Source organism: Peromyscus maniculatus, chromosome 8 (genome assembly GCF_049852395.1).
Source record: "Peromyscus maniculatus bairdii isolate BWxNUB_F1_BW_parent chromosome 8, HU_Pman_BW_mat_3.1, whole genome shotgun sequence".
Classification (NCBI taxonomy): domain Eukaryota; kingdom Metazoa; phylum Chordata; class Mammalia; order Rodentia; family Cricetidae; genus Peromyscus; species Peromyscus maniculatus.
The window spans coordinates 89107056-89134282 of NC_134859.1; the positions used below are offsets into that span (position 1 = coordinate 89107056).

The window sequence follows — 27227 nt, forward strand, 5'->3', positions numbered from 1 at the left end:
GACACCCCATCATAGGGACAGCTAAGTGCCTCACAGAGGAGTCAAGGTGTCTCATTTCTGAAGTGAGACTAGGAGGAGAAAATGAACAATTCCCTGGATTACCTGGCCTACCCTGTTATCGTCTCTAATCACAGGCAAAGCACAACCTTCAGGAAGAAACTGGACTTTGGCCACTACATATTACACAAGAATAGAGTACAAATAGGTACGTGGGCAGTTGGGGATGGGCATCGCTGTTTGACGTTCTAGAAGGATCCACCACAGAAGTGGTGCCGGGAGACTCCACTAGCCCTGGCTTTGGGGTGATATGGCCTTATCTGCCTTATCTGCCTGAGTTTGGCCAAGAGGGCATGGTGATCAGTGACAACATTTACCTTCTACCTGAGTGTCTGTGTGCGAGAAAGAAGCAATGTTTAAACTTTTCAGAGCCCCAGTTAGAGAATGTGAATGCAGTGCCCAATAGACTATCTAGTAATGCTGGGAAGGGATGGGGAAAAATGTTATTTCATTAGATTGAAAGGAAATTTATCTCTATGAATTTTGAGATGGGCTCACGTAGCCAAGGTGGGCCAGGAGCTGACTGAGGGTCAAGGATGACCTTGAACACCTGGTTGTCCTGCTTCCACCTCTGGAATGCTGGGATTACAGGTCTGCTTGTCACCACTTTGGTTTAGACAATGGGGTGGGGGTGGGGGTGGGGTGGAATCAAACCCGGGGTCTCCGGTGTGCTGAGCGACTGGCACTCTTTACTGAACTGCCTCCCTACCCATCTTTGTGGGTTCGCCAGCCCTCACTACGAAGCCGTCTTGAATTCTCCAGAGATGTCAGAGGGGGAAATTAAACCTAACTGAAGTTGCTAGACTGGATCTCCGTCAAAACTCAAAAGCAGAATGTTCAGCGGTCGGGGTCGGGTGGCCTGGTGGTTTCCTAAAGCTGTTCGGCTCCTGAACTGTAATGATGCTTTATCCTCCAGTGAAGCCTGCTGTTGATACCAGACCTCCAGTGGCGCACACACATCACATTTTAAAATTGAGCAAACTCCAGGTATTTTACTGATTTTTTTTTTTAATCTTTGTTCTAAAGAGACCCAGTTCCTGGAGCCTTCTAAATACCCACCGAACTAAAGATTCATTAGCACTCCTCTCCTGATATTCACCCCCAGTTTCCCCAAGCTCTGCCCCAGGCTCCACCAGGGCTCTCAATGTGGCCCCTTTTCCCTCCAAGTCCCAGAGGAAGGTGACTCGAGCCACTGTGTGGAGGTAGCACAGTGGTGACGTCATCACGACGGGGTTTCTTGCCAGGGTGAACAAAAGAGAATTGACAAGATCGAATATGAAAATAAACAACTATGCCAGAAAATCGCCAACGCCCATCGCGGCCCCGCCAAGGTGGACTGCTGGAATGAGTATCTTTCGAAAAGGTAGTGTTGTCTCTCTCTCTGCATTTCACTCTCAGGAAACGCAACCTTCCCTTGGGGTTGGAGCCAGAGAGGGTTACTCGAAGGATGTTCTTGTGGAGAGAAGCAAGGGACCATGCTACAAGATTGACAGCTTCCCTGAAAGCAGGAACCTTTCCCCAGAGTTCAAGTCTACCTTTGCTGTCCTTTAAGAGAGTTCCTCTAGCTCTCTTCAGAGCTTGTCCCAAGCACACACTTGTGTACCTCTGCAGAATGCTCACATGTAGTGTTGGTTCAGGTGCAAGGCAGTGAGCAACAGTTTCTTTCTTAGTTCTGGAGACTGGGGAATCCAGAGATAGAGGGAGGCACCAGTGGATTCTGGGTTGGCTTGGTGTGGAGGCTGTTTGCTTTCTTCAGAGACAGCCATCTTTGCATTGGAGCCTCAAGGCAGAGGGGCAGGAGTTCGCGCCCCCAATTTCTTTTCTTCTTTCTTTCTTTCCTTCCTTCCTTCCTTCCTTCCTTCCTTCCTTCCTTCCTTCCTTCTTTCTTTCTTTCTTTCTTTCTTTCTTTTTTTTCAAGACAGGTTTTCTCTGTGTAGTTTTGGTGCCTGTCCTGGGTCTTGCTTTGCAGACCAGGCTGGCCTTGAACTCACAGAGATCCGCCTGCCTCTGCCTCCTGAGTACTGGGATTAAAGGCATGCGCCACTGCCACCCATCCCCCCAACTTCTTTTATGAGGGTGTTAATCCCATCCTCAAAACCTCACCTCTTACTATCACCTTGAGAGTTAGCAGTCAAGCATATGGATTTGGGGGGGATCCGCAAACATTTGGATTTAGCATCATAACCAAGACTATGCTAGGACACTCCAATAATCAGTGCCATGAAAACCCTTGACCAAGTGCTACATGCTAGGTGCCTCCAGAAATAGAGAGATGAGACGAGGACCATTATTTCCCAACCCCAAACACCTGCAATCTAAGATGTAACATTTGTAAAAACCCCTGCTAAAGCAGTGTGGGGAGGGGAAGGAAAGCATACACCAGGATGGTGGCGTGTATGCGTAGAGGAAGGAGAGAGGGGGAAGGAGAGAGGGGGAAGGGGGGGCAGAATTCCTGTATCTACCAAGAAATCACAAACAGAACTGAAAGTCAAGGGAAGGGAGATGAACCAAACTTGACTCCAGGCATGTGTGCATTATCCATAGGGAGCCTTCCATGCTTACACAAGCCAAGTTTCCAATCCTGGTTCCACATTCTATAATCCTCGGTAAATGTTAACAACATGCTGAGCTCATTTTGTCAGAAACCCAGATGAGCACATTTGTGTCTTTCCACACATCTGGATTTGTCAATAATAAATTCACAAGTCCTGAGCTATTGTTGGGAGCAATTTGACAAATACTACCACTTTGTTTTTGAATCTCCCTGCCTGAGATAAACAGGACTTCTTATTCCTATCTTAGTTACTATATTAACTCTCAGTCTACACACTACATGGCCATACAGTGAATGTCTCCTTATGCACGCATATGTGTGGGTTACAGAATGATGACAGAGACTTAAAGAAGAAAGTCACACACATATTTTAAAGGCCTGAGAGGCCAGAGCTGGGAGGTTGATAAGGTCTCATGTCTCTGTCTTGATGAGATAACCCAGATGGGGGTCTTGGAGAGGCTGCTGGGGCTAAGGGCAGAAGAATCATGTAGCAGGGTCAGCTTGAGCTGTAGAGTTGAGGCCAGCTTCTGAGGCAAAAGGGTCAGACCTGGTCTAGATGGGTGGACTGGTGGATTTCAGGTCCAGATGGGCGAACAGGAAAACCAGATACAATTCAAGTATTAACAGAGGGAACTGCACTGTCCTGAAGCCCCCGGGACAGTCAGTTCTCAGCTCGTCCCTTGACCCACATATCTGGTCAGATGACAGGTAATTGGGACCATCAACATCTAAAACAAGTTGTCACCTTCTTTATGGGATCTGGGTGAGAGAGCTACACCCTTTCCCCGGTCTGGTTCTTTTTTCTTTCTTTCTTCCTTTCTTCCTTCTTTTTTTTAAGATTTATTTATTTATTATGTATACAGCATGTATGACTGCAGGCCAGAAGAGGGCACCAGAGCTCATTACAGATGATTGTGAGCCACCATGTGGTTGCTGGGACTTGAACTCAGGACCTCTGGAAGAGCAGTCAGTGCTCTTAACCTCTGAGCCATCTCTCCAGCCCCTGAGTCTGGTTCTTGAGCCTAGTGTTTCTCTTGAGGATCTAATGCACCCATGTGCTTCTACCACTCCAGTTCACCTCTGTGAATGTACAGAATGGGAACCTCTCTACTCCAGAATAAGCAGATTAGCCGTCTGTGACATTGTGAGTGGCACTGGACAGACAGTGCTATTCAAAGATGAGGTACAGCCTCATCTTCTAGCCTCAAAATAGAGTCAAAAGCTGCTGGTGAAGTGGAGTCTCTCAGGGCAAGGCCCAGGGTGAAAACGGCTGTCTTATGCACCATGAGGTCATTTAGAGTCGGAGTGCAGTCTAGCTCGACACTAAGACCTAAGCTCGCTCTCCCATATCAACACATTAGACTCTTCCAGCAGGACAATGGGGCTGAGGGCTACTGACGGAGACCTGTAAATGCTTCCTGTATTTTCCGGAGGGCACTGTCCTAGGCCTTCCTTCTCCTCTTTCGTCCCATCCAGGAGAAATGCTTTCTTCTTCACCCATGCTAGTGGTTTTGTGTTTTTCAGCTTAAACAGAGAAGCAAGGAACCGAGAGCTAGTGAGAATCACCATGGAAAACCAGGGCATTCTAAAGAGGCTGGGTGACCGCAAACCTCACTATGACCGCAGGGTGTCGGAGGTGGACTGGCAGGTGCGTGGCCACTCTTGTCATAGTTCCAGGGATACCTGAAGTTAGTCTGTGCTCAGCGTAGAGGCTGATCCCTTTGCAGTTAGATCACGTAAATCATCAGTCACTCGGAGAAAAACCCACACAACGAACACAGCCCCCAGATGCAAACTGTGGGACGGCCAAAGGCAGGCATCTTAGTCATAACTACCCAGTCAATGTCAGAAAACACTGGGCAGCACCCCCCGCCCCAACTCATAAGAAAGGCTGAATGCATAAACATGGGGGAGGGCAGTGTGATCCTATGTGTGGTTGATTGGCCCCATCTAGAGACGATTCTTCCAACTAGAGAGTATTGGTACAGAGGCTGAGGCAGGAGGATGACTCATTTGAGCACAGCCTAGACTACTTAGTATTGAGACCCTGCCTCAACAAACAAGCCAGGCAGTACAGCTCAGGGGAGCTGTGAGCAGTGTTTTAAAGGTCCCCTCTCCCCCCCCTTTTCTAAGCCATCCTTAGGATTTAGAATTTCAGCTCTCATTCCCGTGTGCCCACATTGGCAATCCTTTCTGATTTTTTTTTTCCTTCAAGAATTCAAGGCGCTATATCAGAAACACAACAAGATACCTTATCTCCCAGCAAGAATAGGTATGTCATTTTTATGATAGCACATCGATAGCAGCGTTATACCAAAGCCCTGACAACTCCACGGACCACCAATGAAGGCTCAGCTCGGGGAGGAGATGAAGACCCACACAGGGAGCCCAGGGCTCGTTAACGTCTCTGGAAATGATGTTTTTCTGCCGCCAGCTTTGAGGCTTTGTGGGAGTCTAAGGGGAAGTGATCTGTGCCACCAAGACATTAGCAGGGGGGGGTGCGGTGGTTCAGCAGGTGGAGCTGTGAGCCTGATAGACACGGACTGAGTTTGATCTCTGGAGCTCCGTGTGAAGGTGGAAGGGGAGAACCCACTCCACAAACGTCCTCTGACCTCCACATGAGCTCCCCCCCCCATAATAATAATTTTTAAAATGTTTTAAATTTAAAAAATTAACAAGAAACCTAGGCTTGAAAGCTAGGTCTAAGGCCCATGCCTAGTAAAAAGCATGGCCATTTGAGCATTTTGTTAGATATGATTAGTAACATGGTTCTGTGCCTTCAAGGAAGGAAGAAGTGGATACCCAGACTCTCCAAAGAATAGTGCTGCTGTGGGTATCCCCTCCTTTCTCCTCCTCCTCTGCCTCCTCCTCCTCTTACCTGTCCTCCCCCTCCCTTCCTCTGGACATAAGGTTACTCACCATGGAAAAGACACAGAGAAGACCCAGAATTTCTTGACTGCTTGGAATCTCAAGGCACTCCAGAGCGACTACATGCCCCATCTTAGGATGTTACAATAAAGCTTGGCATGTAAAACAGGGCAAGCCAATAGAAAGACGTGATGAGCCATTTATCTGTATTCTCTGTATACGCCTGTGTATTCGTGTGTGTGCGTGCGTGCATGCATGCATGCATGCAAGTGCTCTGTGGAATAATCCTCTTGTACACTGTAAAGATTTGTCACACGAATTGGTTTAATAAAATGCTGATTGGCCAGTAGCCAGGCAGGAATTATAGGGGAGACAACCAGACTAGCAGAATGATGGGAAGAAAAAGGGTGGAATCAGAGGAGTCACTGGGAGATGCAGAGAGAGCAAGATGGACATGCTGTACTAAGAAAAGGTACCTAGCCATGTGGCAAAGCATAGATAAAAAATAAAGGTTAATTTAAGTGTAAGAGTTAGTTAGTAACAAGCCTGAGTTATCAGCCAGGCATTTGTAATTGAGTCTCCGTGTTGGTTATTTGGGAAGTGGCCATGGCACAGAAGAAGTCCGCCTGTGTGTGTGTGTGTGTGTGTGTGTGTGTGTGTGTGTGTGTGTGTGTGTATGTGTGTGTATGTATACACACGTGCCCGGGGTGTGGAGACCATCTGACAATGTCTTGACTACTTGTTTTTGAGACAGGGTCTCTCACTGAATCCAGATCTCACTGATTGAGCTAGGAGGATGAGCCACTGAGCTCCAGGGAACTGCCAGTCTCTGTGCCACCCCTGCACCTGGCTTTTATGTGGGTGCTAAAGATCCAAACTTGGGTTTTCAGTTTGTGCTGTAATCACTTGACTGTGTCATCTTCTTAGGTCCAAATTTGTATTTATATATGGCCTTGAACTTGCTAACTAGCTAAGGGTAATCTTACATTCATGATCCTCCTGCCTCCACCTCCCCAGTGCTGGGATTATAGGCATGGGCCCCCATGCTGGATTTATACTCTACTGGGCATCAACCCCAGGGCTTCATGCATGCTAGGCAAGCATTCCACCCACTCAATGATATCCCCAGTTCTCTCTTCCCATTAAGTCTTATGCTTGTCCTCTCTGGCTGAGAAATCTGACTCTCTTTGCTTAAATGCCTCTTCCCAACACTTAGAGAGCCCATCCCCCTGGAGAGACTTGACTGACCTACCCCAGCATTTGGTTGGATCAGGCACCATTTCAAATGTTTGAAGTTTTCCTTCTGTTGTGGTGTTAACTGATCTTTAGAGAACATATCCTGTGACTTCTATTCTTCTAAGCTTTTTAAGGTTACCTCATGATCCAGGACACGGCCTAGTGAGGCGAGTGTATTGAGTTTAGTATCAATCACTGAAAGCAGGGTATCAAAATTCCCCATGTTTGTGGATTTATCAATTTTTTCCATTCAGCTCTATCAATGTAAAGAGTTTATTCTTACTGGTGTGTGTGTATGTACACATGTGCAGGTGCCCACAGAGACTAGAAGAGGCTGTCATGTCTCCCAGATCTGGATTTAGAAGTTGTTTTGAGCCACCCTGTGTGGGTACTGGAAAATGAACCCTGTCCCTCAGAAAGAGCAGCAAGCACTCTTAACGGGGCCGTTCCCAGTCCTGTCCATTTTTACTTCATTGTCACAGGTTTTTGAAGCTCTCCCCTTGGGCGCATACTCCTTTAAGATCACTGTGTCTTCTTGGTATGTTGATTTATCTTCTTTTAATCTCCTCTGTTTGTCACTAGTAATTGTCTTCCTCTGGTCTGCTTTATTGGACATCATCATAACCACTGCTGTTTAAAAATCCATGTTTTAATACTCTACTCTCATTCATTCATTCATTTATATTTATTTATTTGTTTATTATTTATTTTGAGACAGGGTCTCTCTACAGAGGCCTGGCTGTCCTGGAACTCACTTTGTAGATGTAGACCAGGCTGGCCTCGAACTCACAGAGATCTGCCTGCCTCTGCCTCCCAAAGTGCTGGGATTAAAGGCGTGCACCACCACTCCCCGGCCCTCTTTATTTCTTAAATGATGTGTGTGTTGGGGTCAGAGGACAATCTAAGTGTCAGATCTCTTTCCCCACCTTGTTGGAGACAGGGTCTTTTTGTCGTTAGCTGTGTGTACACCAGACTAACCTACCCTTGAGCATTTGGGAAGTCTCTTGTCTCTGCCTACCAGTAGGCTGGAATTACAGACACAAGCTACCATGCCAACTTTATTTGGGCTCTGCGGATTTGAACCCAGGTCTTCAGCTTTGCATGGCAAGTGCATTAGCCGCTGAGTCATCTTCTCAGGCCCTCCTCATTCCTTTTAAAATACAAAAATGAGCCAGGCGTGGCAGCACATGCCTTCAATCCCAGCGCTGGGGAGGCAGAGGCAGGCGGATATCTGTGAGTTCAAGGCCAGCCTGGTCTACAAAGTGAGCTCCAAGACAGTCAGGGCTACACAGAGAAACCCGTCTCAAAAATCCATCATTGTCATCCTGTCCGTCCCCGTCCCCGTGTCCCCCCCCCCCCCCCCCCCCCCCGGCAAAGTCATAAAATGCAAAAGTGGTTTCTGTACGAATATTTAGCACCACAGAAGATGGTTACTTTGTTTTGCCCAGCCAGTGTGGGGTAAAGAAGCTGAAAAGCTGTGGGTCTGTTCTAGCTCCTTGGCTCATCCCTTCTGGACGCTCCACTCTCTCCTCTGTTCACGTCTTTGTTTAGAGCTGCTTTTGGAGCGCAGGTCTCCACAATTTTGTGTCCCTCCTCTGGGAACACTGTCCATCCCCCTCCTTCCTAAGATAGTCTCACGATCGCAGGCTCCAGCATTAATAGTTCTTTGTCCTCAGATCGTGACGTGCTTACCACTTCTTCCCGATGCAAAAATAGAACCTGAATGACTTTCCTTCCTGGCTATTTTTTGCTGTTTTTAAGGTTGGTATTCTTCCCCCTTAATCTTCGTTTTCTAGGAGATTAAATAGGACGTGTAAAGGTTCCCAACTCATACTTGAAATTTGATTTGATCTACTTCTTGAACTGTAGGCCATCTTTCTCCTGAATGGGAGGCGTTGGTTCAGCCACTGTCTCTCTGAATATAACTGTCTTGACCTTTGTCGTCATCTGCTGGGACTCTGATACTATAAATATCACACTTTTGAGTTCACCCAAGTTTTAAGTTTCGCTTTGTATTTTTTGCTTCTATAACTTGAAAAAAATTATAATTAGTGCGAGTGTGTGTATCCATGCATCTGTGCACCATGCATTTAGGGCATGCACCATGGCATAAGTGTAAAGAGAGGACGTCTCTGTGGCGACAGCTTCTCTCCTAACATCTTGGCACTGGGCTTCAGAGGGCACTGGGCTCCAGAGGGCCCGGGGCTCCAGAAGACACCGGGCTCCAGAGGCAAGCGCCTTTACCCAGTGAGCCAGCCTACTTCCCTACTTCCGTGACTTTTGATGGGTTCTCTTTCAGGTCTGTCTCATCACTCAGGTTTTCTATGTTTTCTTTTGTTTCGGGGGAATTGATTACTGATATCACTGTGTGCACGGTGTCCGCATAACTGCAAGCTGACGACTCTCTTTCCTTGCTTAGGATGTTGTAGTGACATTGGCTCCACCCAGGGCCTTGGGCTATAGGGCCCGAAGGAGGCAGGGCTTCTTGCCTTGTACTCTAATGGACTTCTCTTTCTTCTCCTGGGGAAGCAAGCATTCATTTTCTCATTTATTTTTCGTCTTTGCCTGAGGTTGGTTCTGTGTAAGGCCTCTCCATAGCCCAGTCTCTAGGCTATGAGGGACACAGAAGAAGTGCAGGGGACCCACCACATTGCAGAGACTCCAAGTCTGTTCCTAGGCGGGTTTTACGGTTCTCAGACTTCCTTTATGCAAGGAGTTTCATTGTATTTAGAGGAGGAAGAAAAAATGAAAATGATTCCATACCACCTTGTCCTAAAACCACTGGCCTAACTAAAGGAATCGATGGTTAGAGAATATATTCAAAGGGCAGAGAAAAGGAAGGGATGATCAATCCACCAAACAAATGCAGCTGATTGGTTCTTTTGTTTGTTTGTTTATTTTTCGAGACAGGGTTTCTCTGTGTAGCTTTGCACCTTTCCTGGAACTCACTCTGTACCCCAGGCTGGCCTCGAACTCACAGAGATCCACCTGGCTCTGCCTCCCAAGTGCTGGGATTAAAGGCATGCGCCACCACCGCCCACTAGCTGATTGGATCTTAACTGTCTGATTCCAAAACGGACTTTATATGCATGCTGAAGTTTGTAATTGTTAAATATATCAAGAGCTGTCATTGTTACACCTGTAATCCTAGTACTTGGGAGGCAGAGGCAGGAGGATCGTGAATTCAAGGCCCAGTGGGGTGAGGCCAGCCTACTAAAATCTGTCCTCAAAATAGCAAACCAGGAGCTGGAGAGATGACTCAGTAGTTATGAGCATTGGCTGCTCTTCCAGAAACCCAGATCGGATTCCCAGCACCCACATGGTACAGAGACATATGCGAAGGCAAAAGACCCACACCCACACCCACACCACACAAGGCAAGCAAAAATAATTTAATCACTGCTTGGACGCCTGATCCCGTGGTTGGTGGCACAGAAGGCAGGTACGGCACTAGATAAATACGTGCACAGTTTAAATGCCCACATGCTGTAAAGCACTGGAGATATACATATAATAGCATAGCAAAGGCACTATTGGCTGAGGTTAAACACATGTGAGCTGTGATTGGCAGGGGGTTACAACCTCAGATCTCTCTTTTGCAAGGAATGGGCTGGGAGGCAGGGAAGGCTACTTATCACTGGACCAAGGATGGCATGCACTGATACTGAAAACTATGTTGAAAGAGCCAAAGGCAGACGAGTTCTGTAATCGATGAGTGATGTCTGCCACGGGGGCAGGATGGGCAGTAGCAACACGTGTAGGATCCATTTAACATTCTTGACCTTGAAAAGTCCTCTAGAGCTCACATTTCTCTAGTTATAGACACAGACCAAAGACTTAACTGTGTTTAAAGGCCCAAGGAATGAAACATTTTTCCTTGAGAGGCATAGATAGAGCTGTACTGGTGTGCAGGTTAGGAGTGAGGAACTTTTGCCAGCCTTTTTGCTGGGGGCTCAGAACACACATATTGTGCGTTGGGTTGGACTTGCATTTACACACACTCCACCAATACATATTTGCAAACTAGTACATTTTATTTATTTATTTTGTAACAACATTCTCTGCTTTGTATAAACAGCAAAAACATGCCTTCCAGATGACACCTGTCCCTGGGACCCTATCCTCTCAGCTCCCACGGATCTCATAGCAGACAAACAGCTGTGAACATAATTTGTCCCGGGAGAAGGGAAGGTACTTTAATTGCAAATAAACCAAGCCCATTTTCATGCCTTACCTCAAAATCCACACTGAGTTCTACCACCTCATCTGAGAACTGGCTAAAAATACGGAGTAAGCAGAAAATGACTTTTTAGTATGACATGCATTTTTTAAAGTCACCCAGGGCTCAATGCTGGAGGGCAAGTCACCTACATCGAACTGTAACCAGGTAAGGTCTCCACCATGCTGCAGGTGTGAGCTGGCCAGGAATGAGCTCTTCCTAAAGTGTCATCTACCTGGGAGTGGACTCGAGACCCCAGTTCTCCACCCTTCAGGAGGCAGTTCCACCTCACCCCTGCCCACTGGCCTTGATTTCTGTGAAATAGTTAAGTCTCTATTTCACTTGCTAAAAATCCAATAAGAAGGACCCGCTCTTTTGCTGGAAAGTCCTACAAAAGAGATCAGTGGGTTACCTGGTGGTAAGCCAAAGAGTTGCAGGAGTTCTTGTACAAGAAAGTTAGCTGGAATTTTGTAGATGCCGGGCGGCAAACGGCCTGCCTGGTACTTGACTGTTGGCCTGGCCTTGCACATGTAAAAACTGCATCCTTTTAGTCCTAGAAGTTATAAGCACACTGCACACTATTTCAGCTATGAATATACCCCTCACAAATCAGTCATTTCATTAGGAAGGCTCCATTATAGACCCATTAAAGCAGGAGGCAGTGTGGCATAGTGGTTAAGGATCGTATCTCACGTGAGGAATTTTGAGGCTCAAATATATACAGCTGTACCATTATGCACGTGCAGGTATGTGTGTAAGTGCACAAAGTGTGTGTGTGCGTAGGTGAGTAAGTGCTGACTAGCCAGATGAAAAGTTTCCAGAGAGTCTCCTGTTTCCACTCCCTATCTCCTGACTGAAGTACTGAAGTTATGAATACACACTACAAATGAGGCTTTTATGTGGGTTCTGGGGATTTGAACTCAAGTCCTTAGGCATGCATGGTAAGCACTTTTATGTATGGACACACTTCCTCAGCCTGGTACTGTTTTTCAGCTGTATAAACCTGGACACTTGATTTCAAATCTCTTAAGTCTCATTTTTTCCCCTCAATTGTAAAATGGGAATGAATGGTAATATTGAGATGTCATCAGCTTCGTGTATTTACGAAGACAATGCGCAAGACTCCCAGCCAGCATCACAGCCAGTACAGAACTGACGTAACTGATAGCTCATCAGAAGTCAAATTCTCTGAGCTGCTATGACCTGTCACAGTCCCTTGAGAAATCACTGCTGCTTCGAGACACCACGACAGACTCACACTCTGAGTCTATATACTTTTGACAGGACTCATTTATTGTGGCTTAGACACAGCTTTGACAGATGGGGGGCGTCATCTGATCCCCCACAATCCAGCACAACAGGAGCCCAAATCTGAAAATAGAGTCAGCCTAGTACCAAGGCATAATGACGGACAACTGATGCTATAGGACAAACACAGCAAGGACTCACTTTCAGGGGCACGGGGTATTCAGAAAGGGGACAGGCAGCCTGACATTCCTCAAGAGTCCCCGAAGGCACTGCTGCATTGTAGAATAGTCTAGTGAGCCATGTGGACTGTTAGTGTGCCTCTGTCTTGCAGGAAAAACATCATGTATGTGCACTACGTGAAAAGTCAGGGAATCAATTTCCCTACCACCCAGCAAGCACGATCAAAAAAAAAAAACAAAACATTTTTTTTAAAGCAATATTTCAGGGCTGCAAGACAGGTCTTCATTTGCACAGAAGATCCCCTCGGGGAGAACAATTTCCAACAAAGCTGGACCAGTGAAGTGTCCTATTTATAAAGCTGAAACATCACCGTAAATCACTATATAAATTCACCACCACCACCCCCAAAGACAGTGGCTTCATAGCTTTGGTACAAAGAATCAAGGCCAACTTGCCTGCGAGACTTTAATGAATGACATGTTGTTCTGTGAACTGCCCCCTTTCAACTCAGCCCACGAAGGGGTGCAGTGCAAAAAGACAGACAAAAATCCAACACCAAACAAGGCTTCCCACTAACACTCAGTGACGAGAGTTTGTGGGAAATCCTGCCCCTCTCTGTACTCGAGATTCCTTGACAATAATGAGGGAGGCTGGACAATGTGGTCTTCGAGGTCCCTCCAGACTGGATGCTATATAAGTTACCTCACCCAGCCGATGGGTACCCAGTAAGTGTCCTTGCTCAGCTTCTCTATGACAGCTCTGAGCTGGCTGCAGATGCCCTGCAGGTCCTCCCTCACAAGCACAGTGTCTATCAGGTGCCCATAGTGCTGATCGATGAAGGTGGCAGAGGTGGCCATCTCTTGCTGCTGTTCATCCTGCAAGGGAAGAGACAGTATGGAGTCTGGGGGAACACTCCCCTGTCAGAACCTGCATTTATTTAATGTGCCAAATGGATGCCTGTGTCCTATAGATAACCTTAACCGTGAGCATGAGAGTAGTGTGTAGTAGAAGCACATCACACAGAAGGAAATCAGTGGGCAGCAGACACAATCATTCACTTACAAAATATCCCGAGGACCTCCGAACTGAGAACCACTGTGTGGTGGTATTGTGTTCCCCGAAATAACGTGCACCCTAATAAACTTATCTGGGGTCAGAGACAGAACCACAACAATATTAAACATAGAGGATAGGCAGTGGTAGCACACGCCTTTAATCCCAGTACTTGGGAGGCAGAGCTAGGCAGAAATCCACGTGTTCAAGGATACAGCCAAGCATGGTGACGCACGCCTTTAATCCCAGAAAGTGAGCCTTTAATCCCAGGGAATGGTGGTAGAAAGCAGAAAGGCGTGAGGAGCAGGAACTAGAAGCATTTGCCTGGTTAAACTTTCAGGCTTTCGAGCAGCATAGTTCAGCTGAGAGCCATTCGGATATGAGGACGCAGAGGCTTCCAGTCTGAGGAAACAGGATCAGCTGAGAAGTTGGCCAGGTGACGTTAGCTGTGGCTTGTTCTGGTTCTCTGACCTTCCAGTTCACCCCAATACCTGGCTCAGGCTTGATTTTATTAATAAGACTCTTTAAGATTCGTGCTACATCATTGTTTCGGGGTGCCTTGTTATATCTGTGTATAAATGTCAGCATCATATTCCTGACCCAAAAATGTTTCCAGAGAGGTGTGAAGCTGGCTGTGGCTGTGCACACCAGTAATCCCAGCACTTAGGAGGCTAAGGCAAGAAGATCATGAGTTCCAATCCAGCCTGGGCTACAAAGCAAGACCCTGTATCCAAAAAATAGAGGTCTGTTGACTGGTGGCAGACCACTTGCCTAATGTATGTGAGGCTTGGGGATCAATCCTAAACATCACACACAAAAAAAGGGGGGGGGGCTGAAAAGATGGCTCATTAGGTAGAGTGTCTGCCACACAAGAATGAGGACCCAAGTTCAGATCTCACGCACCCGTGTAGAAGCTGGGTGGGTGGGTGCGCATCTACAACCCCAACACCAGGCAGAGCAGGGTCAGGCAGAGATAGGTAAATCCCAGGGGCTTGCTGGCCAGCCCAGACTAGCCAAAATGGCAAGCTCCAGTTTCAGAGAGACTCTGCCTCAAAAATAGGATGGAGAAGGGAGAGAGGAAGATAGCTGATCTCAGCCTCTGGCCTCAACACCCTGCCCGCCACATAAGCACCCTCTGTGTTGACTTTTTCATTCCTAAGGAGCCATTGATTCTTTGTTTGACACCAGGGCTGAATTATCAGGCCAGAGAAGGAAGAATGACTTAAGAGAGCCTTGGGACAACTCTGCTCAAATTCCCCACTTCCTAGGGCACCTCGTTTCATTTCCAACCCTAGCACTAAGATCTACACAAAACTCTGCCTTACCCAGCCTGGTGGTGCTTCATGCAGAGTCCCTAGGATTTGGGATTTCAATCGTGTAGCATGGACAACGAGCCTGCTTTGTGGAGAAAGGGACAGGTCTACTCGAGAAAACACAACATCGAATCTGTTGCTGGCTTCACCTGTGTCCCTTTCTGTCCCTCTGCAGCCCTCTGTTGCCTTCTCTGCTTCTAGGGACCTGTTTTCACACCGCCATATGGGACGGTGGAATCCTAGCCTCCTCCACGGAGACCTACTTCCAAAATTCTTTCTGCCACTTTTCTGTGGGCATCAGTAATTTCCGGGATGAGTGACGAAGGCCCAGAAAGAATAGACTGAGCTCATTTCTTCTTCTGTCTGTCAAGAGGGAAAAACCCAGGTTCCTCAGGGAGGTGCTTTACAATCTTTCTTCCAGGGCCACTTGCACACTCAGAAGCCCTCTGAAGTGTCTCCACACAGCCCCTGGACCTTCAGTCCCATTTTTGTCCACTTTGTCCACTGTTAGAAGCAAGAGTGTGAGTGTATGCATGTGTGCATGCATGTGCAAGTGCGCGCGCACACACACACACACACACACACACACACACACACACACACACTAGTAGAACAAAATAAATAAAAACCAAGGTGGCAATTCCTGAAGAAAGACACCTAAAGCTGACCTCTGACCTCCATACTTACACTTGTGTACATGCACACACACACACCCTGCACATATGACCTGCACATACACACTCCATACACACATGCAACACTTGGGTTTGACTCAGAAATTCAACAGCCGAATGTGGTCCGTTGCACTCACACAGGGCCCCTGACAGCTAGCTATCAGTTCCCTTTTAGGGGAGGATGTTGACATGAGGTTATAGAGGGTGGCGAGTCCAGGCAAAGACACCCTGCTGAGTTAGAAGGCATGGTCCCCACCCACCTTGAAACTTCTGGCCATGTGATCATCTTTTCTTAGTCTTATAAAAGGGCTAAAGATAGCCTTATGCAGAAGGCATGCCCTCTGTCCCTCTTCCTCGGAGTACCCGTAGTCAGCTAGGTGTACCCCCTCAAAGGAGAAACGGTCAAGATCAACCTAAAACTTACAAGCGGAGCTGCTGTGTCCTCAGAGTCTGGGGACACAGGTGGTGTCTTCCTTTTCTCCTGAATTGCAGGCTTCACAAATATAACATAGGGTTTAAACTCGGGGGTCCTCAGATGTCTTAATGCCTAAAAAAAATCCCAGAAAATTATACGCTTTTTTTTGCAACACATACATTCCGAAAGCTCAGTCCTCCTGGGCTTCTGTCCTCAATGGCAATGGTCCTGGTGGTCAGTCCTGAGACGATGGGCCTCTACCAGACAGACTAGCCACATTCTCTCATCCTTCACCTTGACGCTGAACTCCTCTGGGCCAGATAGGTTGCTTGAGGAGAGTAGAGAAGTCCAGACCTCAGCTCAGTCTCTCTTAGCTGAGACACTCCAAGTCAATTAACCTCCTTGGGCTCTTTTGTATCTGCCCATAGCTGAGCCAAGGGCACGAGGCGCGCCGTGTGCTACATTTCAGCCATCCACCATCAATCTGCCTACACTGTGTGTGACTGGGCCATCCCACAGACCCCCTTCTGATATTCAAAGAAGCAAAGCTTTGCAAGGTAAATGAAGGGATGACCTATGGAATCACTTGAAACAAGCACAGATTTTTGCTTTCCCACATCACACTGCGAACAGAGTATGCCTCCTGCGCGGGGTAAAGGCCTCTATCTGTAAACACTGGTGTTGAATTTCTATGCCCTATCTGCATACACACTAAAATCTTGTTTTAAAAAGTATTTGAGAGCCTGGGTGTGGTGGTGCACACCTTTAATCCCAGCACTCAGGAGGCAAAGACAGGAGGATCCCTGAGTTCTGGACCAGCTTGGTCTATAAAGCCATGATAGCTAGGGCTGTACACAGTTTCTCTGTGTACAGAGAAACCCTGTCTCGGGAAAAAAAAAAAATGAAAATCTTGGAGGAGCTGGAGAGATAACTCAGCACTCAAAAGCACTGGCTGGCCTGCTCTTCTAGAGGACCCAATTTCGATTTCCCAGCACCCACATGGTGGTGGCTCACATTTTTAACTCCAGTTCCAAGGGATCCAATGCCGTCTTCTGGACTCCTCAGGCACTGTATACAAGTAGTGCCCAGACTTACAGGCAGGCAAAACACTCATCCACATAAAAATAAAATAAGGATTTCAAACAAATCTTCGACATTTGTATTTTGATAGTTTTAAAAAGATTTATTTTATTTTTATGTGGATGAATGTTTTGCCTGTGTGTGCCTGGTGCCCTTGGAGGCCCAAAGATGGGGTTGGACCCCCTAGAATTGGTTACAGTTTGTGAGCTACCATGTAGTGCTAAGAAGTGAACCCAGGTCCTTTGTAAAAGCACACCCACTCACACCTGCGTATGAGAGCAGGTGCCTGAGGAGGCCCAAAGAGGGTGATGGACCCCCTGGAGCTGCAATTACAGGCAGCTATGAGGCACCCCGCATGAAAACTGGGAACCGAGCTCTAGCCTTCTGCAAAAGCAGTATGTGCTCTTAGCTGCTGGGCCATCTCTCCAGTCTCCAGATGTTGATGTTCAACTACCAACTCACAGTGAGCACAAATGAGCGAGGTGTTCCCTTCCAGGCAAAATGTGCTTTTAGAAATGTGTTTCAAGCCGACTCAGGTAAAAGCTCACAGTTTATACCATAACATAAACACTGTTCCTGTAGTAGGAAAAAAAATCCTTATGCTGAGTTCAAAGGGAGGGAGTTTTTCTGAAAGACAAGGTCAAGATGGCCAGATGCCTGTGGAGCCTGCAGATCTCCAGCTGTGGGGAACTGGGACAGGCTTCGAAGCTCTGCGCAGGCCAGGCTGTCCCCCAACTCTTCCCGGGGGGCCTCTCCTTCACTACATATAATTGTTCCAGTAGAGGCAGGAGACTGGCGAGGAAGGAGAACAACAGTGTGGCCTGTGAACACACTAATAATTTTCTGTCCTATAACAATCGGCCAAATAGAGCCAGGGACTTTTAAAACCACTGCATATGTGTGTGTGCCTGCGTGTGTGTGTGTGTGTGTGTGTGTGTGTGTGTGTGTGTGTGTGTCTGTGTGTGTCTGTGTGTGCCTGTGTGTGTGTGTGTGTGTGTGTGTGCCTGTGTGTGGGTGTGTGCACATGCGAGTGCAACGCCAGCAGAGTCCAGAGAGGGCATCAGATCCCCCTGGAACTGGAGTTGCAGGTGGTGAGCCACTTGACATGGGTACTAGGAACTGAACTTGGGTCCTCCGGAAGATCATCGGGCACTCTGAGCTGCTAAGCCATCTCTATAACCTATCCCTATGCTTTTTTGACAGGTACTTACTGTGTAGCCCAGGCTGACCTCAAACTCACCATCATCTTGCCTCAGCCTCCCCAGTTCTGGTACTACAGGCATGTGCCACCATGTAACATGTTGTATGATTTGCTCCATGTAGGATATCTGGGTATCTGGGCTACTCAGGGGGTCCCTGGGCTCCCTCCAATTAATCCTGTACTTGAGAACAGCAGGGCCTGTTTGGGGCTATCAAGCTTTCATCCAATTCTCACGGAGAGGATCAAGCATGCCTAACATCAGTGTTCTGAGCTAAAACTTCCTTAGACTGATCTCAAGTGTTCCATAGAATGGATAACCACCCTGGGTTACAAGTTCCATAGACTCGCATGCCCAGACGGCCCAGGAACTCACTTCCGGTTCTACATCCACCAGGCAAACTTTGTTTTTGGCCATAACAGCCCGAATGGCCTCCAGGCTGGTCCCATAGAGATTCTCCTTATATTCACCATGTTCCAGGAACCTAAAACACCAACAAAGGGGAGAGGCTTCAGTTTCTGTGCAGCTCCAACTTCACACACACACACACACACACACACACACACACACACACACACACACACAAACGGGTGATCACGGAAACACACAGTTACCAGAGGACACACTGGCTCATGAAGCAACGCACTTGTTGTGATGTAAGTCAGCCTCGAACGCTTGCTTGGAGACGAAGTGATACTCCACCCCTTCTTTCTCATGGCTCTTCCGGGGCCTGGTGGTGTCTTTTAAAGAAAGAAGAATTGCTCAAGAGCAGCAAGACTGTGCGCCTGCCCCAGAGCTCATCCCCGACCTCTGCACGAATCAGCCACTTGTATTCATCAAGGGTCCTCAAATGGTCCAAGTCTTCAATACAGGCAAAAGAGGACCCCCTCCGTTTAAAGACAGGGTCTCCTGTTTCCCAGGCTGGCCTCCGACTCATGATGTAGCTGAGAATGACCTGAACTTCTGATCCTCCTGCCTCCACCTCTCCAGTGCTGAGGTCACAAATGTGTACCATCACACATAGATGATGTGGTGTTGGGAACCGGACCCAGGGCTTCAGGGACGCTAGGCAAGCTCTCTACAATTGAGCCTCAATCCTCAGACTCCAGGAATATTATTTGGTAGCTGGGGAACTCAAGGTCCAGAGACAGTTAGCACCATGCCCCCAAACCTAGCCAGTCAGAGCCAGGGACAATCTTTTGGTTCTGTGCCAAGCACAGGCTTCTGCTACCCTGCTGGGCTCTGTTCTTGATGCCGGGGCTTTTAAATACCCTCTGAAAAGCATCTAGTTGGAGCTTCTGGTTTAGATTTTTTCATCTGAGAGCCAAAGGGCACAAATACATTTGACCCTGCTTTAAGCTGTGTGTGTGTGTGTGTGTGTGTGTGTGTGCGCGCGCGCGCGCGCGCGTGCGTGTGCGCATATGCATGTGCACGTGAGAATGCAGGGACATGTGCATGCTTATGTACTTGCATGTGTGGAGGACAGAGGTCAGCCTTAGATGTCATTCTCCAGATGCCTTCCTGGGGGATGATTTTTGGAGACAGTCTCTGGAACTCGTCAATTCAGCTGGCCAGTGGGGGGGGGTGGTGAGGAGGGGGTGGGGAGTGGGGGGGGGTTGCACCCGTCTCCACCTTCCCAGCAGGGGAATTATCAGTAAAGGTCACCGCACTCGCTTTTTTATGTGAACTTGGACCCAAACTCAGGGGCTTGTGTTTTCCAGGCAGGCATTCTCCCACTGAGCCACTGCCCAGGCCTGGGCTGTCCGTTCCTTATGCAGTTAATTCTCATTTTGAGAAAAAAGGAGCCATGCAGACAGGCAGCCCCTGTACCGCCTGGATGGGTTTCAGCGGCATCAGCTCTTGGACATACTTCTAAAATGCAGCGTCCCTACTGATGTCCATGATGAAATGCTCGCTCTCTCTCTCTCTCTCTCTCTCTCTCTCTCTCTCTCTCTCTCTCTCTCTCTCTCTCTCACACACACACACACACACACACACACACACACACACCACACACACACACACACACACACACACGTCTGGGCCAATCAGGTCTTCACAGAATGAGAGGATATATGAAGGGCAACACATAGCTTTTTCCAGAAGATATAAAAACTTGGAATTAGCCAGCCTTGGGGCCACCCCTAGGATGCCCTGTTCCCATGTGGCATCAGGCCAATCCCCCAAGGAGTTGCCAAGGGCCCTTTTCCATGCCATTGTCTTCAGACTTTTATCTGATGATTTGATGTTAAACATTTCAGGAGCCCACGAGACTGTCATGACATGCCCAACCTCCAATGCAGCTTCATCTCCCGCCTCACTGTCCACACTAATATTCCCAGTCCTTAGCACAGCTACCCTGGGTCACACCATCAACCCTTTGCACATATTGCTCCCTCTGTATAGCCAATGCTTCCTTTCTTTTCTGCCCGGGAGACTTCTATTTACACCTCAACAGTCAACCTAAAGGTCACCACCTCTTGGAAGCCTTCCCTGACTTCTCCTTGCTGTGGGTGCCTGGAATCAGACAGGCCTGAATTCTGAGTACAGGCATCTCAGGGACAGTAATGAGTGAGTTTGTGAGTGAGTGAGTGAGTGAGTGTGTGTGTGTGTGTGTGTGTGTGTGTGGTGGTATTGTGTTCACCAAAATATTGTGTACCTTAATAAACTTACCTGGGGTCAGAGAACAGACAAGCCACTAGTTAGTCAGTGATAGCACACGCCTTTAATCCTAGCATTCCAGAGATAGAAATCCCTCTGGATCTCTGTGAGTTCAAGGCCACATTGGAAATAGCCAAGCATGGTGACACACACCTTTAATCCCAGAAAGCCAGCCTTTAATCCCAGGGTGTGGTGGTAGAAAGTAGAAAGATATATAAGGCGTGAGGACCAGAAACTAGAGGCTTTTGGCTGGTTAAGATTTTGGCTGGTTAAGCATGTGGCTGGTTAAGCTTCAGGCTTTCCAGGAGCAGTTCAGCTGAGAGCCATTGGGATGAGGACACAGAAGCTTCCAGTCTGAGGAAACAGGACCAGCTGAGGAATTGGCAAGGTGAGATAGCTGTGGTTTGTTCTGTCTCTCTGATCAACCAGCATTGACCCCAATACCTGGCTCCGGGTTTGATTTTATTAATAAGAACTTTTAAGTTTCCTGCTACGTGTGTGTGTGTGTGTGTGTGTGTGTGTGTGTGTGTGTGTGTGTGTAAAACTCCTGACATCCTGCTTCACTCACCTGAGACCTAAAAGCTGGGACCTCCAAAAGCCCTCCGAACTGCGCTTCCAGTGTGGCCTCCACAACCCCACCACCTCCCCTAAGTCTCTTCCACTTCCGACAATGCTCTAGAAGATGATCCTGACCGCCACGGGCTGGGTTGTTGGCCTGGCGACCAGGAAGAGCAATGCTGTCTAGGAAAGTCTCTGTAGCTGCCCTTCTCCAGAACATTCTGGAAAAGATCATTCCTGCTCCACAACATTCCCTCTCCGTGGCCACCAGACATCCCCACTGCATCCCTTCAGGGCCAGAGGGCTAAAGAATAAGGAAAGGCGTATAGGGAGAGAGACAGAACATGGGGAGCATGGTAAGTGGCCATGTTGCCATCCACTTAGGAATGACCTAAGATCATCAGCCTGGGCTCCTCAGTGTGGTATTATAGTACCTCTCCTCTGGAGTACGGGTAGGGGTCAGCCAAGTTTCCACATGTAAGGGCTTAGTACCTGGCTCTCATTCTCCTCTCCTCCTCTAGAACCAGGACCCATACTTACTGAGTCTTGGCAGTCACTGCCTTGGGGATTAGAACCACTGACAATACCCAGGAGTGTGCCCAGCCACCTAGCCAAGCTAGCCTCTAGCCACGGCAATACCTCCCCACTCAGCGGAGTACTTGGCAGTATCTCCCACCTCACCAGCTCTGTGGTTTCATAACCAGTGTGCTCTGGGCTCACTTCCCTCCCTCCTAGCCAGACACAAGGCAGGAGGTGCTCCAGCGGTCTCAGAGGGTCTCAGTGGATTCTCACACCCAAAGCACCAAAAAGGTCAAGATGAGCATGAAGAATCCAGTCCCTGGAAAACACCTGGTGGTCGAGCATGTGCTTGCGCTTGATGTGCTTGCGCTTGATGCACGCGCGCGCGCGCGCGCGCGCACACACACACACACACACACACACACACACTCCAGCCCTCTTACGTGGAACAGCGACACCAAAGTGCTGGGGATCCTCGGCCACCACCCTTTGCTTCAGCTCATGGAGTTGGGCTCCCAGAGATCCTGGAACAAAGGGGAGGTTGACTCAGTCCCTAAGGAACTCCTTCCCCACCACCAGCCTAACTAGACACTCAGGATGTCACCTACCAATCAGGACCACCAGGCGGGGCCGCTCCCCAGGCTGCTGTTGGTACCTGGCCACCTCCTCGTAGGTCAGCAGCTCCTGAGACTCTGCTCCTGTGGGCACCTTTGCCTCCGGTAAGCCACCCGGCCTCTCCCTGCAGCCTAACCGGAAGCTTCTCCGAAGACCAGCTGGGGGAGGGGCAAGAGGACAAGGTGACGTTGGTTCTAGGATTCCCCCAGTAAAGGCCTTCTCCAGGAGCCAGGCATGGAGGTAGGGCTGGGTGCCTGGCTGCCCAGCCTCCTGTCCTGGAGGGTCAGCGCAGGAAGCATGCTGATATGAAGAAAGGGTGGGCCCCACACCCAGAGACTGGGGCTGGAGGTCACTCTTTTCCTTGACACGTGACTGGCCTTAGTTAATAAGTCTCTTCATCTCTCTGAGCCTCAATTTCCTTATCTGTAAAATGGGAACTCGGATGTACAAAGGCAGTGGATGGATCTAGATTGGATCCCAGACCGGGGGAAGTGAAGGACATTATTGGGACAGTGGGTGACATTTTAATAACTGCACATAAGACAATAGAATTGTGTGCAGAGGAAGTGTCCAAGGTTTGATCGCTATCCTTAAGTCTTGTTACAGGATGTCCTTGTCCTTGGGAAACACAGACTGAGGTGCTGAGGGGTAAAGGGACAGGATGTGTACATTAACTCTCATGTGACAGGCAGCAGAAAAGGAAATGAGAAAGACACTGGAGAGTTAAAAAAAAATCCCCAGGTCTGGTGTGGAGCGCCCAGGAGTTCTCTGTCTAATTCTGTGAGTTTGAAATCACATCTCAATAAACCCTGGGAAACATCTGCCTGTTTTCTGTGACCTTTGAAGGGGACCCACTGAGTAAACAAAAATCCCATGGCTGTGTGTGGAGGTGCGGTTCACACTGATACACTCCAATTACCACGAGGAAGACAGTATCAGGGTCAACCCGGGGCTCGGTGTCTCTCTCCAGCCCCGCAGGGGGCAGGACCTGGGCCTGAGTGGGCACCGCCTTCTGAGGGGTGACTTTTGGCAATGAGATGCAGGCCCCCAGCTTCAGCAGCCCTTAGACATGTTCCCGGGGCTTGGATCTCAGGCTCTGGAGCCTAGGCCTGTGCATGGGCTTGGAGGGATGCCAGGGGAGAGCCTGCTACTCACCCACATAGTGCCCTTTGAGGTACCCTTCACAGTCACAGGTCTCTGGAAACCAAACAGACAGAGGGGTGAGTCACGCTGGACGCATCCTCAAGCCCACAGGGACCCAGCCCCTAGGTAGCCAGGCAGAGCCCTCTGGGATGGTGATCTGGGGAAGCTCTAGAGAAGTCTATCTCTCGGTGGCCCTGGGACCAGCTCTTCTGCGTTGCTCTGTTTTCCATGCATAATAGGCTCTAATAACCTTTCCAGCCCGGAAGCCCCCTCCCAGTCTTTGTGAGTTCCAGATGGGACACAGGAATAATAAGATGGGAGGCCTCACCCCCCATGGCCCTGCCTTCCTGTCTCCTGACTCTTACCTAGCACTGGGGTCACAGCATCATCCTTTAAGGCCCGACACGTGGGGAGGAGAGGGGTCCTAAGGCTGTGAAGCCCATTCCCACCCCACACATCCGGGCACAGGCACCCAGGTGCAGGGAGGAGAACCAGCCCCTTCGGCCCCAGAGGCTCCACAGCCAAGGGCCTCACGCGTGTGCGCGGGGACAGACCCCAGGCCTACCTTTGTCACAAGGCTGATCATCTGCAGTTTGCATAAAAGACAGATGGGACAGCGTTAGTGCAGGGAGCCAGGAAGCCCCTGCGGCCGAGAGGCAGCTACAGCCTCGGCAGCCTGAGGAGATCTCCATCTGTCCCGCGTCCCTGCTCCAACAGGCCCGTGATCTGAGCGGTGGTGCGTTATTAAGCCCCGGCCCCAGCCCTGCCCATGAGTCCTCTTGTGTGTGGCTCATTAGCAGCCAGAGAAAGCTGGGGGGTGGCCAGTAGAAGTGGCCTTCTGGCTGATCTCCTCAGCAGCCTCCTCACCTGCCTGGAAACGTGACCGTTGGCAATGGCTGATGGAGTGACACCTTCTGAGGTCCCACAGTGGGGTAAGGACCTGTCCCCTCCCCCCTTTTCTGGAGTTTAAGACCTGCTAGGAAAATGCAGGTACCCGAACAGGCCTCTCACTCAGTTAGACGCTACCAGCAACAGAGGGTAGATTTGGGGAGGGCCCTTCTCTGTGCGGGACTCTAATCTGAGACCTGCCCGAAAGACCTCTAAAGCCCAACAGGAAACCTTATGAGCCTCCGTGGTTCCATGTGGGGAGTGAGGTTGCTCTCCCACCCACTTCACAGGGCTTCTGTGACCAGAGGAGAGGGAAAGGCTCAGCAGTGGAGCACCTGCCTGGTGTGTGTGAGGTCCTGGGACTGGTCCCGGCACTACCGGAACAGTAATTCTTTAAAAAAAAAAATTCATGCAAGGCGGTAGGCAAGTCTGTGTTCAGGGCAAGGGGCACAGAGAAGACTATCCAATAAATGCCGACCAAAAAGCTAGAGCTGTCTCGGCCACAGAGAAGTTCTTAACATGCTTCGACGGGGCGCACTGGAGAGCACAATTTATGTCGATCTCAAATTCCAGTCTAACGAGCATTTTCTGTTCGAACTTCCCAATGCTGTCACAGAGGTGCAAGGACACTTCGCAAGGGTGTCCAACCTCTCGGCTTCTCTGGGCCACACTGTCCTGGACCACACAGCGTTGTCCAATCCATGGCCCAGGGTTTGGGGGAGAGCGCATGCATTGGAGTGATGTTGAGACAAAATATTATCTAAAAGTTCACACTTGAGACCACACGATTGAATTACATATAAAAAAAGTCACAAACCATCATAATCGTTTAAGCGGTTTTACAACTGGGGTACATTCATAGCTTCCCTAGGGTGCCTAAGGCCATGCATTGACACTCTGATTCCCATTCCATCGGCAAATTTTAATGTTCAAGATCAAAGTGTTCCTTGGGAAGCTAAAGCGAGCTTGGCACTCTCTTCCAAACAGAGACACCCACAGAGGCTTGCATACCAGCTTGGAACAGTGTTAGCATGCTCCCCGTGGTACCCGGGGACTCCAATGTAGAAGTTCCTCTCTAGGACAGGGCCCTCCCTCTCCAGACTTCTTCCCACCTTCTCCTTCCTCTGGAGGCCTGCAGGCTCAGACACGGCCTCTGATGCCCCTCCCTCTAACCCAGTGCCAGCTTCTTCAGCCCCTCCCACGCCCCATCTCCGTTAGTCTACTCACAGGGGGGCTTTTTGACGCTCTGGGGGCTTGGCAGGGTGCCAGTTGTTCTCCGATAGCTCAGCCGCCTGCAGAGACACAAGTGGACATCATCAGCTGGACCAGAGAACTAGCTGAAGAGAGCCTTCTAGAAGCTTGGGGAAACCAAAGTCTGAATCCCACACCTGGGCACACCTGGGCATGCCAAGGGCCTCCTGCTTTACAGTGAGTCCTGGGTAGAGGAGCGGGCACTTTCACAGAGCTGACTAGTTTATAACGAGGAAAAAAACTGAGTCTCCAAGCCTGAAAAAGCCTTGTCCTTCCCAAGGACATGCTGGCTGGTGCCCCCAGTCACCATTGTTGGTTAGACTACCATGGCTGACTCCTGAGGCAGGGAGCTTCCTGCCTCTACCCCTATCCTGCCTCCCCATCTCTGAGGAAAAATGGAAATGGGCAGAAGCCTCAGGAAGGTTATGGGTCCGAAGTGACACTGATCTGACATCCCCCACATACACTATTGCAGGGCGTGACCTTCCCCAGCAGTATCCAATATGGTTGTCAGACAGGCCTCCCTGGTGCCCCCATCACCCCAGGGCTCTTTCGTCATCTAGATTCCACATTTCAAATGGAGGCAAGAGTTAGGGGAGAAAGTTGGTAAAGTGCCAACCACGCAAGCATGAGGAACCGAGTTTGATCCTCAGCACCTACCATTTAAAGAAACAAAACAACTCCTGGATGCTGTGATGCACACCTGTAACACCAGCTCTGGGGAGGCAGAGACGGGGGATCGCTAAGGCTCACCGGCCATCAAGACTAGCCAAATCAGTGCGACAGGTTCAAGACCCTGTCTCAAAAAACGTAAACGTGGAGGACTGGAGAGATGGCTCAGAGGTTAAGAGCACTGGTTGTTCTTCCAGAGGTCCTGAGTTCAATTCCCACCAACCACATGGTGGCTCACAACCTTCTGTAATGAGATCTGGCGCCCTCTTCTGGCCTGAAGGGATATATGCAAGCAGAAGCAACACACTGTCTATATAATAAATAAATAAATCTTTGGGGAAAAAAAGCAATTGAGGAAGACACTGGATACTACCCCCGGCCTCCACATATGCACGCACAAGTGCACGGGTGCACGCATACACACATGCAAAGAATAAATAAAAATAATAAAACAGAGGTAGGCGCTCTCTCCCACCTCTAAGACAGTGAGACCTACAAACCCTTCTGTCTGCAATCCCTTCTGTGTGCATGATCACTATAGCAACCTTTAACAGAGAAAAACTGCAGCCCACATTAGGGGGCAGCCACAGGGAAGTCCACAGGGAAGTCACACAGTACTCAGGCATGACTCTTCCTCTGTGAAGCCTTCCCTGAAGGCCCAGACAAGAGTGCATGCTCCTGGCACGAGATCACAAAGAAAACGTCCCTCACACCAGTCACCTTTACATAAAGCGTTTGCTGGAAGAAGGCCTGTTTTGTCCTCTGCACTGTGAGCTCCTTCAGGTAAGATGCCTAACACAAGTGCCAGGTATGCAGGCTTACAG

At 49.0% G+C, this 27227-nt stretch overlaps 2 protein-coding genes across 4 annotated transcripts in view; one reads left to right on the forward strand and one right to left on the reverse strand.

Moving 5' to 3' along the window:
• The first annotated feature begins 25 nt into the window (after window positions 1-25).
• Window positions 26-5666, forward strand: Cfap97d1 (CFAP97 domain containing 1). The gene is made up of 6 exons (XM_006970623.4): window positions 26-205; window positions 974-1044; window positions 1302-1420; window positions 4136-4259; window positions 4827-4883; window positions 5522-5666. The coding sequence occupies exons 1-5, from the start codon at window positions 82-84 to the stop codon at window positions 4881-4883; spliced, it is 495 nt and encodes a 164-aa protein (XP_006970685.1). The 5' UTR covers window positions 26-81; the 3' UTR covers window positions 5522-5666.
• A 5062-nt stretch (window positions 5667-10728) lies between these two features.
• Window positions 10729-27227, reverse strand: part of Mpp3 (MAGUK p55 scaffold protein 3) — a 30665-nt gene continuing 14166 nt past the window's right edge. For 2 of the 3 annotated variants that reach the window (XM_006970622.4, XM_015995682.3), the window contains exons 11-19: window positions 25708-25772; window positions 24158-24178; window positions 23605-23646; window positions 22443-22607; window positions 22278-22358; window positions 18743-18836; window positions 18472-18580; window positions 15827-15949; window positions 10729-13237 (exon numbers count right to left, since the gene is read on the reverse strand). In XM_006970622.4, the coding sequence (XP_006970684.1) occupies window positions 13061-13237; window positions 15827-15949; window positions 18472-18580; window positions 18743-18836; window positions 22278-22358; window positions 22443-22607; window positions 23605-23646; window positions 24158-24178; window positions 25708-25772 (877 nt within the window). In that variant the 3' untranslated portion in view covers window positions 10729-13060. Of the gene's footprint in view, window positions 13238-13644; window positions 13818-15826; window positions 15950-18471; window positions 18581-18742; window positions 18837-22277; window positions 22359-22442; window positions 22608-23604; window positions 23647-24157; window positions 24179-25707; window positions 25773-27227 lie in introns of those variants that run through there. The other variant, XM_076543408.1, reaches the window with a different exon arrangement.